This window comes from Chelon labrosus, assembly GCF_963514085.1.
Source record: "Chelon labrosus genome assembly, chromosome: 15".
NCBI lineage: Eukaryota > Metazoa > Chordata > Actinopteri > Mugiliformes > Mugilidae > Chelon > Chelon labrosus.
The window spans coordinates 28001802-28018304 of NC_140348.1; the positions used below are offsets into that span (position 1 = coordinate 28001802).

General features: G+C 44.8%; 1 protein-coding gene across 2 annotated transcripts in view; it reads left to right on the forward strand.

Moving 5' to 3' along the window:
* The window catches only part of LOC311500666 (spectrin beta chain, non-erythrocytic 1), an 81348-nt gene extending 64845 nt beyond the window's left edge, over positions 1 to 16503 (forward strand). For both annotated transcript variants that reach the window (XM_084562198.1, XM_084562197.1), the window contains 16 exons: positions 47 to 136; positions 245 to 523; positions 1338 to 1468; positions 1556 to 1760; positions 2047 to 2421; positions 2504 to 2590; positions 4729 to 4886; positions 5744 to 5882; positions 6486 to 6570; positions 6651 to 6847; positions 6938 to 7029; positions 7940 to 7994; positions 12749 to 12951; positions 13414 to 13587; positions 13750 to 13792; positions 14530 to 16503. In XM_084562198.1, the coding sequence (XP_084418324.1) occupies positions 47 to 136; positions 245 to 523; positions 1338 to 1468; positions 1556 to 1760; positions 2047 to 2421; positions 2504 to 2590; positions 4729 to 4886; positions 5744 to 5882; positions 6486 to 6570; positions 6651 to 6847; positions 6938 to 7029; positions 7940 to 7994; positions 12749 to 12951; positions 13414 to 13587; positions 13750 to 13792; positions 14530 to 14739 (2523 nt within the window). In that variant the 3' untranslated portion in view covers positions 14740 to 16503. The remainder of the gene's footprint in view (positions 1 to 46; positions 137 to 244; positions 524 to 1337; positions 1469 to 1555; positions 1761 to 2046; positions 2422 to 2503; positions 2591 to 4728; positions 4887 to 5743; positions 5883 to 6485; positions 6571 to 6650; positions 6848 to 6937; positions 7030 to 7939; positions 7995 to 12748; positions 12952 to 13413; positions 13588 to 13749; positions 13793 to 14529) is intronic.

A 16503-nucleotide genomic window follows, 5' to 3' on the forward strand; every position in this document is an offset into this window, starting at 1 on the left:
TGATGTGTCTCTTATGAATCTGATGTGATGTGATGTGTGGTTGCAGCTGTGGGTGGAGGAGAGGATGCCTCTGGCCACGTCCACCGACCACGGACACAACCTGCAGACCGTCCAGCTGCTCATCAAGAAGAACCAGGTACTGAACCCTCTCAGCTCTGAGTCATCAGGTCCAGGACCTTCCAAAGAGCCTAAAGTCTCTGATGCCTCTGCGTGACCTCTGACCTCTGACCTGTGACCTCTGCAGACGCTGCAGAAGGAGATCCAGGGCCACCAGCCTCGCTACGACGACATCTTCGAGCGCAGCCAGCACGTCCTGAGGGACGACTCCCCGATGGCCGAGCTGATCCGCCAGCGTCTCGCCGGCTTCCAGTCTCTGTGGGAGCAGATCAGGAAGGAGACGGAGAAACGCCACGGCCGCCTCAGCGAGGCCCACGAGGCCCAGCAGTACTACTTCGACGCCGCCGAGGCCGAGGCCTGGATGAGTGAGCAGGAGCTCTACATGATGTCAGAGGAGAAGGCCAAGGTGAGGAGGAGGAGGAGGAGGAGGAGGAGGAGGAGGAGGAGGAGGAGGAGGAGGAGGAGGCTGCTGTGAATTACTTTAACCCTAGAACACTAACGTCTGGTGATTTAATGGTCAGCTCGTCATCTCTCCCACGGTTGTCAGTGATGCAGGAAGACTGTCTTCACTGGACAAGTCTCACATGTCCCAGGAGCAGGTGGACCTAACTTCCAGTTCCTAGCTCCATTATTTATTTTTAAGGAGCTATTCCCTAGTTTTTCACTAATTTTAGAGCCATTATAAATAAGCCCACTGGTTTTATGAGACGTTTAATAGTTGAAAATAAAAGAAAAGTACTTCAATATATTTTGATGAGAAGTATTTTCTTATCGGATGAAATATACTAATGATGTTATTGACGGTGGTACTAATTATAAGGTTTTAGTTTTAAGCAGGAAACTATTAAAAAGATTTTAGTGAAGTAATAGATGTTAATAGAGATATGTCCTTGATCAAAATCTCTTATTTATATATTTATATATTATATTTATATAAAACAATATCTAGAAGAACAAGTTTGAGCTGAATCTTGTTTTAATAGCTTTAATAACTGAAGCGTGTAATAACAGGAGGTGTTTGTTCCTAATCAATGATTCTTGACTCATCTCAGTAGTTTCTTGGTTTAACTTCCCATTTCTCGTCTTAGTTTGACTTCACCTGTCGGTTCCTCAGTTAGTTTTCTGTTTCTCTTCGTGTCTGATCGTCCTCTGATCCTAACGCGTCGTTACTTTCCACACTGAAGCAGAACGTTTCTGTTTCTGTCTCTTGTCTCCTTCAGGACGAGCAGAGCTCCGTGGCCATGCTGAAGAAGCACCAGATCCTGGAGCAGGCGGTGGAGGACTACGCCGACACCGTCCACCAGCTGTCCAGCACCAGCCGAGGCCTGGTGGCAGCGGGACATCCCGACAGGTGAGGGCTGCCCCTTCCTTTGTTCTTGTTAGTGCAGGAAGTGAAGGTTGAAATGTGTCGCCCTGACGCTGTGTCGTCCCGCTGCAGCGAACGCATCGGCATGCGTCAGTCTCAGGTGGACAAGCTGTACGCCGGCCTGAAGGACCTGTCCGAGGAGCGCCGGGGGAAACTGGACGAGCGCTTCCGTCTCTTCCAGCTCAACCGGGAGGTGGACGACCTGGAGCAGTGGATCGCAGAGAGGGAGGTGGTGGCCGGGTCCCACGAGCTGGGACAGGACTACGAGCACGTCACCGTCAGTGCAACACCTTTCACTTCTGTTCATCACATCATTCACAGTCTCACATTAAACGTTTATCAGCTGGAGGATGATGTGTTTAGAAGGAAACTAGAGCTCCACATATCTACTGATCTTATTTTATATAAAAACTGTTTCAGCTGGAAGAACTCTGACTCTAAAACCTCCAACCAGTATCATCATGTCGTGATTTGAGAAGTTCTTTTTATCTAAAACTAAAAAGAAAAGGTTGATTTTTCCAGATGTTTAATGAAGGTGTGTTCCTCTTCCTCTCCTCCTCCAGATGCTGCAGGAGCGCTTCAGGGAATTCGCCCGGGACACGGGGAACATCGGGCAGGAGCGCGTGGACGGCGTCAACCGCCAGGCGGACGATCTGATCAACTCGGGCCACGGCGACGCCGCCACCATCGCCGAGTGGAAGGACGGCCTGAACGAGGCCTGGGCCGACCTGCTGGAGCTCATCGACACCCGGACGCAGATCCTCGCCGCCTCCTACGAGCTCCACAAGTTCTACCACGACGCCAAGGAGATCCTCAACCGCATCCTGGACAAACACAAGAAGCTCCCCGAGGAGCTGGGCCGCGACCAGAACACGGTGGAGACTCTGCAGAGGATGCACACCACCTTCGAACACGACATCCAGGCTCTGGGGACGCAGGTACGGGACTGACCCACGACTCAGGAATAAAACAGTTAAAACGTGCAGCGTGTCTGAAGCCTGGACCGTTTCCCTCTTGCAGGTCCGGCAGCTCCAGGAGGACGCCGTCCGTCTGCAGTCCGCCTACGCTGGAGACAAAGCCGACGACATTCAGAAGCGAGAAGGAGAGGTGAGCTTGGTTTTCGTCTGGACCGGCTCAGATCAGACCGGGTTCACGTTCCCTCAGTGTTTCAGCAGAAAGGCTTTAAAGGACCTGGACGTGTCGGCCTCATGCATGCTGCTCCGCTGCTGCTCCAACACTAACACTGGTCCTCAGGTCATTTAGAGACGAGGCTCCGCCTTTAGAGAGTAAAGTAACTCATTCTTAGATCTTACAGGGTGTGGTCAAAATACTGGAGACACCAGCTTCTTCTTCTCTTCTGCATCTTGGACGCTCAGAGACGCAGAGTCAGGGTTCTCCTTCTGATCTCATCTTAAGGTTCATATCAGAAGGAAAGGTGCTGTTAGCCTAGCTTAGCTCAGAGTCAAGAGGAAGGTGCCGTTAGCCTAGCTTAGCTCAGAGTCAAGAGGAAGGTGCTGTTAGCCTAGCGTAGGTCAGAGACCAGAGGAAGGTGCTGTTAGCCTAGCTTAGCTCAGACTCCAGAGGAAGGTGCTGTTAGCCTAGCGTAGCTCAGAGACCAGAGGAAGGTGCCGTTAGCCTAGCTTAGCTCAGAGACCAGAGGAAGGTGCCGTTAGCCTAGCGTAGCTCAGAGACCAGAGGAAGGTGCCATTAGCCTAGCTTAGCTCAAAGACCAGAGGAAGGTGCCATTAGCCTAGCTTAGCTCAAAGACCAGAGGAAGGTGCCGTTAGCCTAGCTTAGCTCAGAGACCAGAGGAAGGTGCCGTTAGCCTAGCGTAGCTCAGAGACCAGAGGAAGGTGCCATTAGCCTAGCTTAGCTCAAAGACCAGAGGAAGGTGCCGTTAGCCTAGCGTAGCTCAGAGACCAGAGGAAGGTGCCATTAGCCTAGCTTAGCTCAAAGACCAGAGGAAGGTGCCATTAGCCTAGCGTAGCTCAGACTCCAGAGGAAGGTGCTGCATCGTTCTCGTCCTCCTGATCTTCTCTGGATGTGATGACGGTGGATTGTTGTTGAGTGTTTCTTCTCTGATGGCGTTGTGTTTTGACCATTCCCTGTATGTTCGTTTCCCTGCACCATCCTCTGTCCACCCAGAAGAGAAAGGGCGAGGTGAGACCCCGTTCACCAGAAGCATCAGCTTTGCATCAGTCTTCATTTCTGGCTGCAGTTTCAGACTTTCCTTTCGATCCTTCAGACTAAAATGTCGATAGACCTTAGAGACATTTTAGTCGTTGTCCACTAGCTCCGGCCTAGAGTCAGTAACAGACCTGGAGCTTTGCAAACACTCGTGCCGTTTGTTTGTTTGCGTCCCGGCTGGGCTGCAGAGACGGCTCAAACAAACGCACGTCGGTTTGCAAACACAGCTCAGGTGTGTTGAGTCGGTGAAGATGAAAAGCTGAAATGTGCAGTGAAGCGTAGTGGCTTGGTAGTCGCTTGCAGGCGTCTGCAGCCGAGGCTCCATCAGCCGTGTGTCAGACCGTAGAACCTAGAACCTAGAACCTGCAGCTCTCCTGACGTTTAGGAGTCATTTCAGTGTTTGTGTCTAGGAATGAAAGTGAAGGACTGTAGCTTTCACCTGAGACTTTAGAAGATCAATAAAGATCAATAAGCTTAGTTTGTGATGCAGAACAGATGTATAGATGCTGGACCACGGGCAGATCCTGCTCCCTCCAGGACTCTGAACCCCACATCAGTCTGGACCTAAACGTGACCTGAGCACCAAACCTGCAAAAGGTGCTCGTTAAAAAACAAATAGCTTTTTTAGCTGCAACGTTAACGTCAGATGTCTGAGCAGCTGTTGGCTTAATGAATGGCGTAGAAATAAAATCAGTTATTGCTTCAAAGCTTCCTGCTTGCCCCAGGCCACTCACTGTTAAACATCCAACAAGATATAAAGATGTAGTGATATTTGCCAGATCTGTTGCTTTGTTGCCCTCCACCTCTGTGGTTGGAGCTTCTGCCGCTGCAGCCTGCACGTCTGAATGTTTTTATTTGCTTCGGTCCCATTGGTTTATTTCCCCGGCTGTCATTATGTTCCTCTGCAGCTCATTACAGAGCAGAACAGCTGAGATCAACGCAGCAGATTATTAGTCAATGAATGAAGAGTCTGCAGGAGTGCTGTTTGTGTGGGAGGAGTCCAACATCTGGTCCCTCAGGTCTGAACCCCGCTGTGTGCCGTCTCGTCCCCTCTTCAGGTCCTGGAGGCCTGGAAGAACCTGCTGGAGGCGGCGGAGGGCCGGCGGGCGAAGCTGTCCGACACCGGAGACAAGTTCCGCTTCTTCAGCATGGTGCGTGACCTGATGCTGTGGATGGAGGACGTCATCCGCCTGATCGAGGCGCAGGAGAAGCCCAGGTAGGAGGTCGGACGTTAACACCGATTAGTCTGTTTTTAGCTGATGTCTCCAAATGTCTCCATCAGCATGGGTGTCATTTAGAGCTAACCAGCTAGCCTCAGCTAACAGAGAAACACTCAGACAAACTTTTTATTTCTCAGTCATCATGTCAGAGTTTCTTCTTCTGTCTCAATATTTCATCAAATCTAAAAACAACTGACAACAAATGTATCTGATATAGTTTTATTATCTTCTGTCCTTTAGAGTCTATCACGAGATTCTACATCAGCTATGAACCACATGGTGACTTGACTGATAGAATCTAAATCATACATGGTCCTCTACCTCCATCTAGTGGTCTAATGGTGGTACTACAGATAACAAATACAATATAGCCATCTTGTAATGACAGTTAGCTTAGCATTGATATGTAGCATGCCTTGGTGACTGGTTCCCCTGGGGAGTTCCATGTGTGAACAACATGGAGGAAATCTCCATCTTCTTCTGGATTGTATAATGATCACAATGGTAGAATGTGATGATGTCCAGGAGAAATAAAATGTCCAAAGGTTGAATTGTGTGTACGTTGCCTCCTGTAGTGGAATCAGTAGGATTTTGTAGCCAGATTCCCTTTCAAGAGGTAAGAACCCAACATGGAACACTTTGGGTTCTTTGGTTCTCCACATGTCCAGATGGAGAGTGGGCCTGGTTCTATTGTTACTAGAACCTTTGTGGTATTTCTCTAAACTCTTGGTCCAGTTCTAGTCAAGGGGTTGCTGAATGAGTTCAGAATGATATCATTGCTACCAGGGTGTTTTCTACTATCTGATCTAGAGGACGTTTTAATGATCTAGCTAACGAGGCGTCTTGTTCTCAGGGACGTGTCGTCGGTGGAGCTGCTGATGAACAACCACCAGGGCATCAAGGCGGAGATCGACGCCCGCAACGACAGCTTCACGGCCTGCATCGAGCTGGGCAAAGCCCTGCTGGCCAGGAAGCACTACGCTTCAGAGGAGGTGGAGACGCAGCAGACGTCCTTTAAAAACTAAAGAGTTCTAGTCTGATAGTTTAGACTTTAACTGATGTTAGTGGACGCGCTCACAGTCCTCATCCTTCAGCCACAACTGGATTTATTTAAATTAACTTCTGGTTTCCAGATTTTCCATTTTGAGAACCAGTATGGAAAAATCCAGTCACTTACCACTTCATTAGGTACACTAAATCTAAACTGGAGGTGGAGATAAATAAATAAATAAATAGCTTGTGTTAGTGTCTTAAACGTGTCTGATTTCAGTGAAAGAAAGACTTAAAGCTGGTTCTAACAACAGTTTAACAGAACCTCAGACTCCACTATCATCATCCAACTTTAAAGTGAACATTAGAAGGGAGGTTTAGTCACTGGTGTACCTAATGAACTGGCCAGTGAGTGTTCTAAGTGTGGCTTCAGTTTGACCTTTAGTTGAAGGTTTCATTTAAAAAGGTTTGAATGTGATCACTTCCTGTTTCACTTCAAACCTTTAAATACGGTCTAAATTAATATCTGGGAAGGTTTAAATTATATTTTTGTGTGAATTCAAACAACGTTGGTTTCTATTTGCTGAAATGTTTTCTCCTCACAGATTAAAGAAAAGTTGCTTCAGTTGACGGACAAGAGGAAAGACATGATTGACAAGTGGGAGGACAGATGGGAGTGGCTTAGACTGGGTGAGACTCCTTCACGTATAAATGGTTTCTACTCTGAGGAGAGTGAATGTGGACTAACTGGTTGGTCTGGTCTGGTCCAGTCCTGGAGGTGCACCAGTTCTCCAGGGACGCCGGCGTGGCCGAGGCCTGGCTGCTGGGCCAGGAGCCCTACCTGTCCAGCCGGGAGATCGGCCAGAACGTGGACGAGGTGGAGAAGCTCATCAAACGCCACGAGGCCTTCGAGAAGTCGGCCGCCACCTGGGAGGAGCGCTTCTCTGCGCTGGAGAGGCTGACCACGGTGAGGCTCTCAGGACTTTATCAGAGGACGTCCGAGAGCGACGGGACGTCCGATAGTGACGGGATGCTGACGCTGTGTTTGTGATTCCAGATGGAGCTACTGGAAGTGAGAAGAAGGCAAGAGGAAGAAGAGAGGAGGAGGCAACCACCGACAGCAGAGGAAGACGCTGCAGTACAGCAGAGGTCAGACCACACAGCAGTAAATACACTCACTGGCCACTTCATTAGGTACACTACTGATCAGCTTTAGTTTCTAATAACGGAGAGAGATGTTGATTCAGCTGTGGAGGATGTGACTGAAGAACAAAAACACAACCTCCATCCTCCTCAATCATCATCAGATGAATCTCCACCTCCCCGACTCTAGTTCTTCATCAGCTCAACATCAGATCATCAGTGATAAACATTAATATGTTCTGGAAAGGTTAAGACATTGTTTTAAGAAATGATTTAAACAACTAATTGATTGTCTTAATGATCGTGTCAGTCCCACTCAAAATAAATATCCAGAGCTGTGTCCTTCAGATTCATCAACATTAACATCAGCCAATGAGAGAGAGGCCTTTAGCTGCTTAGAAGTTCCCCTGGGTTCCTCTGGGACCTCTCAGACTATTATGGAGTGATCTTTGTTGGTGGACCACTCCTGTGGAGGGGAACAGTCGTCTTCAATCTGTCTGACTGTGGATTATTTGTGGGTTCCAAACTCTGTAGTCTTTGATTGGGTTCTCTTTGTTGATCCAAAAAGTGTTTAAAAAGCGTTCTACTGGTTGTTTACACAAACAAGCTGGGTTCTGATGGGTCACCCACAGAGTTTCCTGTTCAAACCTCAGACTTCCCACCAGTCCCTTAGAACTGAAGAAGCTACTCTGATCAGTGATGAAATGTCTTCTCAAAAACTCTACAAGTCCAGTTTTTTAAACACATTTTGGACGAACCATGACCTGGATGACTGAGAACCTTCACAGACACATTCTCTTTGTGTGAAATTCTGCTTTGAGTCATTTTCATTCAGAACTGTAGAGGTTTCTTTATATAAAGTCTCATTTATAAACTCATTCTGATAATAATTGTGTTGTGTGTTGTGCGTTTGCAGGGAGAGTGAGCCGGTGTCTCAGAACGGGCTGCCGTCCGACCAGGAGTCTCCCAGGGTTAGTTACCGTTCTCCTGCCTACCAGAAATACAGCAGCACCCTGCAGAGCCGCAGGACCACGGCTGCACCCTGACACTGAAATACAACAACACACATCACAACAACACACACCTGACTGAGCTCTGAGCTCGTACAGTTTATCTGTGACTCTGTTAACCAGATGTGCTGTTTGTTCTTCCTCACATACGCTCATCGTATCCTTGTGTTCATCACTGATTAATAATCTCTTATTTTATAGTTAGAACAAGCTTTGAAGGTTTCATATGAATCATTGTTGTTTTAAGATACTGATAGAATTAAACAGGAAATCACTTAAACAGCCTCGGAGGCCGGGAAGCACTGATTGGAAAAGTGATCTTAATTTTAATTTAAGAGGGTTTTATTTAAAGACCTCCACGCCCTCCTAAATCCTTCTTATTGTTTTTAATCAAATGATTCCTGCTGTTCAGAGAAAGGTTGTGGTGTTGTAGAGTCCACATCTAGTTGTGACCTTTTAAATGGTTTATGGGATCACAAACACACACACATGTTCACCAGAAACAAGCCAGCACCTTCTTCTTCGATTCATTCCTCTCCTCCTCCTCACTTCTTTCCTTCCTCCTTTCTCCCCCATGTCTTCCCTCAGCTCGACTCCCCCGTCATCCTCTCCCCTCAGCTCTTAATGTTTCTGCTCGTGTACGTCATCCTTTATAAGCTCACCCTGTGGAATATGAACAGCTGAGGAAGCCGCCAACGAAATAGATTCCCTCTCAGGACACAAACAAACCCCCCAAAAAGAAAATCAGGTTTTAAATGAATCAGATGAATCAGAGACATTTTATGGGAGAAATATGTAAATTGCGGCGTCATCATTGACACATACAGTGAAATAAAACTGGAAAAAGATGCTAATTATTAATCCATAAATAACCATTAAAACACTGTAATAATCTCTTAAACAGAGCAGTTAAATGTCTTACTGTTGTTGTCTTAAAATAAAAGATTTTAAGCGAGATAAAGTTTATTGGAAGAAATATATTCTCTAATATAAACCATGGCGTCATCAGCATATTGTCACACATGGTGAAACAAAACTGGAAAAAGACATTTATTAATCCATAAATAACAATTAAAACATTGTAATATTTGTTTAAAATAACAGATTTTAAGCAGCTTAAAAGTTTAATGTGGATCTTTATGGAAGAAATATATTCTGTTATGTAAACTATGGCGTCATCAGCACATTGACTCACACCGTAAAACATTTATTAATCCATAAACAACCATTAAAACATTGTAATATTCTCTTTTACTGATCAGAAAAATTACATCTTATTCTTATTGTCTTAAAATAAAAAAAGCACTTTATTAAGTTTAATTTGATCCATAACTCTTGACATTGTCAGTCTGTATATTAACTGTGACTGTATATACAATAAGAAGATCTGTTTGTTTTTGTAGAGGGAGAGTATTCCCAAATTCAGCAAAAAAATAGCAGAGTAACTCCCACATCCCAAACGGTCATATTCACCATCTTCATATTGTACTAATACACATGCAGCATACATATACATATGTATATGCAACAATCCATTCCATGTACAATCATGTTTGCATGTTAAACTTCATTTGATGTCTAATCTGTTGTGGAAACTTCAGATTAGTTTTTCTACATTCCTGTAAAATAGAATAAATCTAAAATAGATTCACAGTTTAAATCAGAGAAATGGACCAAAACTATAATTTAACAGTAGAAATAAACATAGTTTTCTTCTTCTTTCACAACTTCTGTTTCTAAACTTGATAATTTACGACTTTTAAGGAAAAAACGACCAATTACAAACCAAGTATCTACAAGTTTTATTGTTTAAACGTGACATTCAACAGTTTTCCTCAGAAGTAAAGTTTATTCTTTGACATGGTCTTTTCTCTCATAGCATCATTCTACATATTGACTGTAATCCATTTCTGAATCATTCCTCGACTTCATGTTAGAAAGTTTAGCCCCACGTTTCCCAGGATGTGTGTGTGTTTGTGTTGCTCCTCTGTGCCTCTCCTCATTATATTTATTCAGTTCCGGTTCATTAACATCTTGTTGTTTTCTTGGTTTCTGTTGCATGTCCATCCAGCTCCTCCAGTACTAACACACATTCCCAATAAACCGTCACAATCAGTCGGTTCACTCTGTTCTGGTTTGTCTCCGTGTCATGTCTCCATGTCCACACTCTGGGTTTTTATGTGGAGTTGCTGCTGTTGCATGTTGTCACCTTCATTAGCATTTCAGTTGGAGTTTCTGTCACGATTCTTCATCTCATCTTCTTCACCAGCTTTCATCCTGAGACTTTAATAAGTAGACAATCTATCTGGATTATTTAAGCCATGAATGTTTAAAACAGAGAGTATGTAGACGTTTACCACCCTCAGATTGTAGTTGTTGTTAGTGGTGGTTTCAATTTTTGATATTGTAAAAAACCAGCAATGTGGAGATCTTCAGCGTCTCATAACTATGTTAAAGCACAACAGCCAATCAAAATGTCTGATCTGAACCGTTTAGACACTCGACTCGTGACTTTCACATCTTTATTTCGTTTCAGTGCAATCAAGACAAAGTTCTTTCTTGTCTTGCAAACTGTTTTGTGATTGGTCATGACTTAGCAGAAACAATTGGATTTAAGGAAACAATGACCTTGTCTCAGGCCCCATTCAGACTCTGTCCTGATCTGGTCTGGTCTTTAGTGTCCGGTTAAACAGGTCCAGGTGTGAACACTGATCTGGTGTCAGTCCACATGTGGAGGTGGTCTGGGACACATGTGACCTCCTTCCTTTGGTAGTGTGATGTCTGTTCATTAGTAATGAGAGCCTTTTAAAAGATTCTGGCCTTAGAGCTGAGAACCAAACTAAACTAGAAACTAAACTGAACTAGAGTCAACTCTAAAATAAATCAGATCTTAACATGTGAGAGTCTTTCCATCTTGTTCCAACATCTGGATCATGTCTCCAAGTCAACCAGCAGCTGTTGATGGTTCTGATCCAGCGGTAGGTAGAGATCCATTAGAGACAGCAGCTGCTACAATATTCTACTGACCACATGATGGCGCTGCTGATTTACAGACACACAAACTGAGATCAGATCTCAAGTGCTGGCTGGGGACGCATGTGGAGACACATTTAGATTAAGACCAGGTGGAGACACATTTAGACACAGGGACTTAGAGATGGACAGGTGAGACCAGATGTTGATGTGAGGTCTGAACAGAGTCTTGGATGATGGCCTCATCAGCTTCTCATCTTAGTTCAAATATAACAAATAGCAACATTAGCTTGTTATTTGCTGTAGGAAATGATTTCTACTCAAAGGTCTAAACCCAAACATGTAGGTTTAAATGAGATTTAAAGGTTCTTGGGTTGTTGGTTCAGTTCTTCAGTCGCTCAGTGAGACGCCCTCAGGGATGTCAAGATGTCCCAAAGAGAAAACAAAATGTTCTCAGAGTTGATCGTATGTTGGAAGAATCCTTGATAGTCCAAACTTTGACCATCGCTCTCTGGTCCAACGCTCAACATGTGGCACCAAAACAAACCCAAGTGAAGCCCAGGTCTCAGTGAGGATTAGTCCATACGTCCTCTAAAAAGCTCCCGGGACGTCTCCAGCTCCTGCAGCCGTCCGTTAAAGCTCCCAGGATTCATCCAGCCGACCTTCGAAGAGCTCAGTAACGGGGTAATGAGCATCCGGTTGGAGTGGGTGTGGTGTGAAAACATAAAATCTCTTTTGACACTTGGCCAATGGCATTCGCTCCTCCTCCCCACCAATAATAAGAATAATAAGAATAATAATAATGATAATGACGCCCAGTAATGAGATTCAAGCAATTTTGTGGATAATTGTTTGAGATTGTTTTTTGTGTGGTGTCTCTTCTCTCTCTCTTCATGCATGACATGACGTGAAACATGTGATCAGTGCATGTTTGGAGCGTGTTCCTTCTCTGTGCTCTGACGTTCTTCTAATCACTGTTTAAATCTCACTAATCGATTAAAAGGCTGCTGCAGCCGACGTCTGTGGTCTGATGGGCGGAGTAGTTTCAGTTCTGTGTTAGATTAGTTCAGAGTCAGGAAGTTTGGGAACTTTGTGAAAGTCAAGATGTTATCTGCTGTTATTCAATTCAATTCAATTCAATTCAATTTTATTTATATAGCGTCAATAACAATACAAATCGTCTCAAGACGCTTTACAAAAACCCGGCCTGAAACCCCCAGAGCAGCCTGAAGGCAACGGTGGCAGGAAAAACTCCCTTTTAACAGGAAGAAACCTTGAGCAGAACCCAGCTCATATGGAGGGACCCATCTGCCTAAGGCCAGCCGGGTAGAGACAGAAGAAAGAGAGAAGAGAACAGCAAGATAAACATACATCTGTCATAGATACACATATCTGACTAAAGCGTACATGTGGAATCTTATCACAGTACATTAATAACTTTAAATATTTTAAACAAGTGTATTATTTAACATTTCTTACACTAAACACATGATGTTGAGGTTGAGGGTGAACGTTGAGGACCTCATGTTTTCCTTTAGTTCTTTAGTTCCTGGGATGGTGCTGGGGTGGGAAGGTGCCCTGAGCTCAGAGGTTTATTGAACCAGGTCTAGATGAAGTTAACTCCTCTGATTCTTCTCTGCTCTGCATGTCGCGTTTCTGATTCACAGCTTCTGAAAGACATTCATCCTCCTCCATCCGTCCACAGTCGTCCTCTAACTCCTCTGTATCTGCTCTGATTCCAGGAGAACGTTGAAGGAGCGGAGGTGGTGAACGGGACGTCGGAGCCCAGTCCTGCGGGGTCCCCCGGGGCGTCCCGTAAAGCCAAGCCCAGCCAGGCGGCGACCCTTCCCGCCAAAACTCAACCGGACGCTCCGACGTCCCAACTGGAGGGCTTCCTGCACCGCAAACATGAGTGGGAGGGCCACAACAAGAAGGCTTCCAGCAGGTAGAGACAAACACTCAGTCTTTTGTTTATTGTGCACATTTTAGAATCCATAAGACTATGGTTCACAGTCCCCACAGAAAAGCACCAAGGCATGTTACATAATGTTGTAAAGGTTCATACAGGATGGCTACAGGGTGTTTATTATGTGTAGTACCACCATTAGTCCACTAGATGGAGGCAAAGGATCATGTATTAAACTAAGGCTCAGGGCTCAGATTCTATCAGTCCAGTCACCATGTGGTTGATAGTTGATGTAGAATCATGTGATAGACTCTAAAGGACAGAAGATAATAAAACTAGATCAGTTACATTTGTTGATGAAATATTGAGACAGAAGAAGAAACTCTGACATGATGACTGAGACATTCAGAGTTAGCTGAGGCTAGCTGCTTCTGGATTCATCCGCCTTGAACCAAATCAAGTCCAGATGTTGATGGTGCTTGCTGTGTCGTCTCCCTGCAGGTCGTGGCACAACGTTTACTGTGTGATCAACCAGCAGGAGATGGGTTTCTATAAGGACCAGAAGAGCGCCAGTCAGGGCATCCCGTACCACAGCGAGATCCCCGTCAGCCTGAAGGACGCCGTCTGTGAGGTGGCGCTGGACTACAAGAAGAAGAAGCACGTCTTCAAGCTGAAGTGAGTTTAATCTCAGATGCTGACTCAACTCTCTCTCAACTTTTTCATTTAAACTACAGATGTTGTTTTATTCTGTTTAAAGCTGCAGCAGCTGAAAAAGACATGAAATAAATGTGCTGGAGTTTAAACGTCCTGTAAATATTAATTCATCTCTGTCCACAGGATCACTGACGGGAATGAGTATCTCTTCCAAGCCAAAGATGACGTAAGAATTCAATTAATCCTTTTATATAGAAATATGTTTGAAAGTTGATTTTTAATATTATATTTACTTTGGTTTTGTGTTTTATACAGTGACTCATACAAATGACTCAAAACATCAACAGATTTTAACACAAGTCCTGAAAGTAGACAAAGATGAACCCAATGAACATGAGACATTAGATTAGACTAAAGTGAGCCAATATTACATATCATGTCCTCCTTGTCTCCAGTATCTGCTGTGACCTCCTTGTCACTAAATGTTTCTGGTAACAGCTGATCAGTGGTCTGCAGCAGCTTGGAGGAATTTTAGCCCATTCCTCAGAACAGAACCACTTCAGTTCTGAGATGTTGGTGGGTTTCCTCACATCAACTGCTTGCTTCAGGTCCTTCCACAACATTTCTATTGGATTAAGGTCAGGACTTTGACTTGGCCGTTCCTAAACATTCATCTTGTTCTTCTTTCCAAACTCTTTAGAGATTGGAAAGACTGAGACAAATCCCTGATTTATTGAAACTAAACCAGGAACTGAACCACACCTGAGTCTCATTACATTGATGGAAACACTTCTGAACACATGGACTCTGATTTAATCCTAGAGGAGCTCCTCTCTGATATGTAATATTGGCTCATTTTAGTCTCATGTCTCTGGTTCATGTGTTCATTCTTTGTCAACTGTTTTGAGTCACCTCCTCATACTGACCTGCTCCATCTTTCTCTCATCTTTCTTCATCTTACAGGAGGAGATGAACACGTGGATCTCGGCCATCTCAGCCGCTGTGTCAGGTGATAAGTTGGAGGTGACCCCCAGCAGCCACAGCACGCCGGCCCCCGCCGCACGCGCCCAGACGCTGCCGGCCTCCGTCGCCACGCCGGCCGCCGAGTCCAGCCCGGGCAAACGAGAGAAAGACAAGGAGAAACGCTTCAGTCTGTTCAGCAAGAAGAAATAGACGCTCCTCTTCCTCTTCCTCTTCCTCTTCCTCTGGGGCTGTTTGGGGTCACTCCTCATTATCAACAGAATATTTGATTTAGAGTCTGTTCATAGCAGCTTCAAGTGTAACTCCACGTTTAACAATCTGTTCTGATAACTTTAGCAGCTCAAACCCCAAACAGCTGCTCTTCCTCTTCTTCTCTCCCCCCCTTCCTCTTCCTCCTCCTCCTCTTCCTCTCAAAGCGTGACTCCAGCATGCAAGCTCCGAGCCAAAACTCTCCACTCTGTGCCTATCAACCGTCCGGTCCGGCTCAGAGCTACAGTTCAGCTGCAGCGCCTCCACCTGTCTCCTACTTTTTTCAGTTTCTCATTATTTTTATTTTTTTTGTAAAATAAGCAGCAGAAGAAAAAAATAATAAAAATTAAAAAAACAAAGAAATTAAAACAATAAGGATCTGGTTGAAGGAGTGTGAGGCAGCTGCTGTTGTAGAAATAAATGAAAAGCCAGAGTTTGAACAACAACGACGCCGTGATGTAGAGGAGAACGTCCTGCTTTACTCTTCCTCCTGCTTTTCCTTTGTGTTTCCTGTCGTCTCTGCTTTTCCCTGAACGCTGCCTCCGGTGGGTTTTTTGGTTTAGTCCCTGTTTAGGCTCCATCCTCAGTTTTTTTGCGAGGCCTTGTCTTTGCAAGATGACGTGTATCCCTCTGTCCTGGGGAGACCACAGCGGGGTAACCCTCTCAAATTACACCTCAGCTTCTCCAACCGTCACGCTTTTTATGACGCACTGAACCGCTCTGCAACCCAAAAGCTACGGCGTCGTCTACTTCCTGCACCGACAGGAAGCAGGAAGTAGTAATTTGGAGCGTTACCCCGCGGTGCTTTGAACTGTATGTATAACTTGTGTATAACAAAACTGTTAAAAAATAAACCTGTGTTTAATTTCACTTATTATTCCTTCTACTAATGAGCCACCGGCCGTAATAAGCTTCGTTTGAGTAGAACTTAATAAATCTGAAGGAGAGAGACCAGTGAGAATGTTTAAAGGTTTATTTTCTCCAGCTGAGCTACGTCTAAGGTTTATTTAGTGTGTAGATGTTAAAGCGTTGCCGTTCACTCGGTTCTTTTAAAGAGGATTTCTTTCCACTGTCGTCGGTGGAACCTGCAGAAGTTCTTCAGTGACAAGAAACCCCACAAATCTGACTCTTTCTAGTTTTATTTCCACAATCTTCTATAATAAGTTGAAACTAGACTGAATTTATTTATCTCCATCACGATGAAGGACTTTGTGTTTTTAATGCGTGGAGGAACAACAGCAGCACTTAGAGCTAGCTTCTTCTGGTTCTGACAGATTGTGGATCTAAAGCTGTTAACGAGTTTAAAGTGAATGAATCTGAAGCGTCAGTGATGATGAGTGAAGGTCTCAGACTTGACTTAATCGTTTTCATTTTGTCCTTAATGAACCTCTGTAGCTGCCACAGACGTGAAGCAGGTGGGTGCGTTTGTTTTGCCTCCACAGCTGCAGGTGGCGCAGGTGGCGCAGGTGGCGCAGGTGGCGCAGGTGGTGCAGGTGGTGCAGGTGGTGCTGGTGGTGCTGGTTTAGTGGTGAAACACTCGCTGATTGGCTCTGACATAGTTTTTCTTTTCTTTTTTAATTTTATTATTTTTCATTTCTCTCTTTGTGCTTCATTCTCTGCAGATTTGATAAATATCGTGTGAAAATCCTCTGTCACTGTAACCATAGTAACGAGATATTTCTTCATACTGCACAATCAATAAATAAA